The 3908-nt window shown below is 34.9% G+C and overlaps 1 protein-coding gene across 1 annotated transcript; it reads left to right on the top strand.

The window, feature by feature from the left end:
* The first annotated feature begins 216 nt into the window (after positions 1-216).
* On the top strand, positions 217-2998 carry LOC140966731 (DNA-binding protein RHL1-like). The gene is made up of 4 exons (XM_073426979.1): positions 217-654; positions 951-1061; positions 1662-1748; positions 1859-2998. Exons 1-4 carry the CDS (start codon positions 337-339, stop codon positions 2198-2200), a joined length of 858 nt encoding a protein of 285 aa, XP_073283080.1. The 5' UTR covers positions 217-336; the 3' UTR covers positions 2201-2998.
* Positions 2999-3908: the final 910 nt, after the last annotated feature.

Consider the following 3908-nt stretch of genomic DNA (forward strand, 5'->3'; position numbering starts at 1 on the left):
ATTAATCTCGAACCTGGGTTTGGATTCATGTAATTTGAGAAAATTATCTTCTTTAAACATTTAATTACACTGTAATAATAAATTTGTATGTTTGAAATTAGGATAAATTTAAGTTTGAGTTTAAAACAACGACGGAGTGGTGTTGGAAATCGGGAAAAATGATTTTTTTTAAGAAAAAAAAAAGAATGGGATAGTATTGTTTGTTTTCAAAAATTTTATCTAGAAAAACAAAACGAAAATTAGCCAAAAACATTTTCTTTCTATGACGACGGAGAGTTTACAGTGACCGAGTTCCCGCCTCGAAGCGAACACACGAACGGAAAAATTGAAACGATAATGGCTCGAGGTGGCAAGAAGGAAGGAATCGCCGCCGCAGTAGACCCAATTACGGAGGAGAGAACCAGGCGGAAAAAATTGGCCTTTTCTCGACACATTTTGTCGCAAAATCCGGCTAAATTTGGTCCGTCGACAGCTCTTGGGCCGTCCAAAACGGTGATGAAACACCATGGCAAGGATATATTGAGGAAGTCACAGCGGAAGAACAGGTACCTCTTCTCGTTTCCTGGTCTCCTCGGCCCCATTTCTGGTGGAAAAATAGGCGAGCTCAAGGATCTAGGCACCAAAAACCCAGTCCTCTACCTCGATTTCCCCCAGGTATATTCTAATTGTTGTCTCGATTTTTCATGTTTTTCCCCGTTCTGTCTTTTTTGGTTTGTCTTTTTAGCTAGCTAGAACAAGGATTATTGACAGGAAGTGGGGTGTGTCTGTTGTTCATGGCGCTTCAAGTTTTGTACCTTATATTCTGTATGGAAGACTAGTGAAGTAGCTCTTTCAAATGCTATCTAACTCATATTTTCATCATGTATGCATTTTGAAAGGCTGATAATGAATTTGTTAGATCAAATTTAACTTTATTTAGCTCATTCTGTTCAATTCCCTAAAACCTGTAGGGTCAAATGAAGTTGTTCGGGACTATCGTTTATCCTAAGAATAGGTATTTGACGCTGCAGTTTTCCAAAGGTGGCAAGAATGTAACTTGTGATGACTATTTCGACAATATGGTTAGAATTTTTTTGTCCGTTTAGTTTTCTTCTCAATTGTTGCTTACCTCTCTTTGATTCAGAAACTTTATATTTGATGCTATGAGAGCAATGTTCATATCAAGTATACCAGATTCTTTTGTTGTATATAACACACTTTTTTGGAGCTTATGTGTTATCAATTGTTTTTTTTTTCTTCAGAGAAGCTCCACTTTAGAGCGGCCAAAAGAAAATAAAGAACATTAAAACATTTTGAAAACACAATTTCGAAAAAAATAATACAAATTAGTCATTCCAATCTATTTTAGAAGTATGAGAAAAGGTAATAGGGAGGACCTTTTCTGAATTGTTTTAAAAAGGACAAGGAAAGAAGTTTTCAGAAGCTATGTTCACCACGTTATTAAAACAATAGGTACGGATTTTATAGCTGATTTTTTACTTTAGGTTCTACCTATACATTGTTTAGCCTTCTCTGTTAATGATGAACGATATGCATCAGTTCATAATCTGAGTTGATAAGATACATTCTTTTTATTTCTGAACACGTTTTTCTTCTTTGAGTTCTGTTATTTGTTTTTGTTTGATGTATAAGGTCATGTCTGTTGACCTCTTGCATTTTAGATAGTCTTTTCAGATGCATGGTGGATTGGAACCAAAGATGAGAACCCAGAAGAATTACAACTTCGGTTTCCGAATGAGCTGAATTTGGTTAGCCTGGAATTTCTCACTTGCATTTAATAGGAAAACATTTTCCAGTTGACTATTAAGTAATATCTGTGGGATATCTCTGACATAAATTCCTGTGTCTTGGGCCCAAGGAAAAACCCGCCGAGTATAGTTTCAAGGGTGGCATTGGTGCCACATGTGATGGCAAAACAGTATCTGGAAAATCTGCCATGCAATTCTTGGAACCTGAGTCTCCAAAAGTTGACGTGGAAGATGATTCAATAGAAAGTCCAACTGATGTAAAAAAATTGGCGGAAGTGACCCCTAGTCGACATTCTGCTAGAACTGCCGGGAAAACGTTCAAGTATTCCCTTTTCTTTTATCTACATGAAGTATTTCTCTTCTTTTTAAAATGGCATCCTTTTAGTTTTAATCATGCGTCAGGCGCTTCACTTATAATTTACATGTTCGTTTTGGACACATTGCTCTTATAGACAATTTAGGACTGTGCCATTCAGTTTTAGTTTACAATCGGACCCTTTAAGTCTGAATCATGCCTGTGATTTTTTATTATAATTCACACGTTAATGTTTAATCCTGGATCCCCGTTAACCAAATTTAGTATTGTGCTTATGAACTTGTTTTGCCAAATTTGATTACCCATTTTCCTACAATCCCCTTCCCTTCTCCCTAAAAAAATGAAAGAGAAATTGTTTGTACTGCTCAACACTGAAATAATACGCTTTTTCCTTTTTTTTTTCCCTGGAGAAACATTATATCTGTTGAAACTTAAACGTATAGAAAGAAAAACATATCTCTTATGTACTGAATAATGATGTTTACAAAGATACATACATATACACACAATAACTAGGAGCTAAATTAGGAAGATCTAATATCTTATCTTAGATAATATTTCTTTAATCTAAATCCCACAAAATATGTCATAAATATTGACTAAATAATTACAATTATACATATAATCTTTTTTATTTTGAAAGTGATTTCCCACACCCCCTCAAGTTAGGGAATGGATGCTATCCGTTCCAAGCTTGCCAACTGGTCTTTCAAAATCTGCTCCGGCCAATCCTTTTGTGAGTATGTCTGTAGATCTGGCCACGGGCTAGGTTTGGTCTCGGTCCAGGTAGGGTACCGCGCCGCACGTGGCCGGTTACGGTCCGGGTCTGGTTCAGCCCTTAGTTTTTTTTTAAAAAAATATTATTTGCTAATAAACATGTAAAGAATAAAAAATATAAATTAATAAAATAGGATAAAAAATTTCCTAAAATAAAAAAACATATATCTCAATAAAAAATCTCTCTCTCAAATAGTCTCTAAAACGATCCTTACCTCTTACTTTAAGTGAATAACAATAGAAATTTTTTTTTTCAATACCTTCATAAAGACCGAACTATACCAAAACATAAATGCATATTTTAAAAAAAACGAAATTTGCGATAAGAATCCATAAGTCGTCAATCATAAAAGCATACGTCAATCATACAAAATCCAGCGTCTAAACTTTTAAAAACAAAACATAAATCTCTCTTTAAAATAATTCTCAAAATTTTAATCAAAACTTTGATTGTCATAATATTGTGGAAAAGTAAAGTCTTCGGGAGTGTGCTGCCGTGTCCGATCCACTCAAGCGTCCGAGCCGCCCTCAACATTATCCTCACCTGTGACCATTCAAACCTAGTGAGTCTAACGACTCAACACATTTAAACCATACGTAACGAGTAATACATATACAGGCACTTGCATCCTTAAAAGAATACTTTTAATAAAATAAGCTGGCATAAAAACTCGTAAACATATGAACTTTTTCGTAAATCATTTAAGCACATAATATCGTTAAACATTTCCTCATCATAAATCATTTTAATAAAGTTTGATCCTTGAAAGTGACTATCCTTTTTCCTTTATCCTCTGTTTGATTGATCAATCTATAAACCATAGTACTAGGCGGCGGGGCATCAGCAACTCTCGTCATTGGGCCGTGGCCTAAAATAAAGTAAGTTCACCACCCCTTCTTAAGACGGATCCCCCACAAATCCTCAGAGTCACAGTTAATTCACATTCTTCAAAACATTTTTCTCCTTTCTTTTTATTTATGACATATCCTATCATCCAAAAATCGTAAAATAAGTATTTTCCGGAAAATCGCTCAACTGTAGCATTTATCGTAAAAATATCATAAAT

This window comes from Primulina huaijiensis, unplaced genomic scaffold (genome assembly GCF_012295235.1).
Source record: "Primulina huaijiensis isolate GDHJ02 unplaced genomic scaffold, ASM1229523v2 scaffold207818, whole genome shotgun sequence".
In the NCBI taxonomy this organism is placed as follows: Eukaryota; Viridiplantae; Streptophyta; class Magnoliopsida; order Lamiales; family Gesneriaceae; genus Primulina; species Primulina huaijiensis.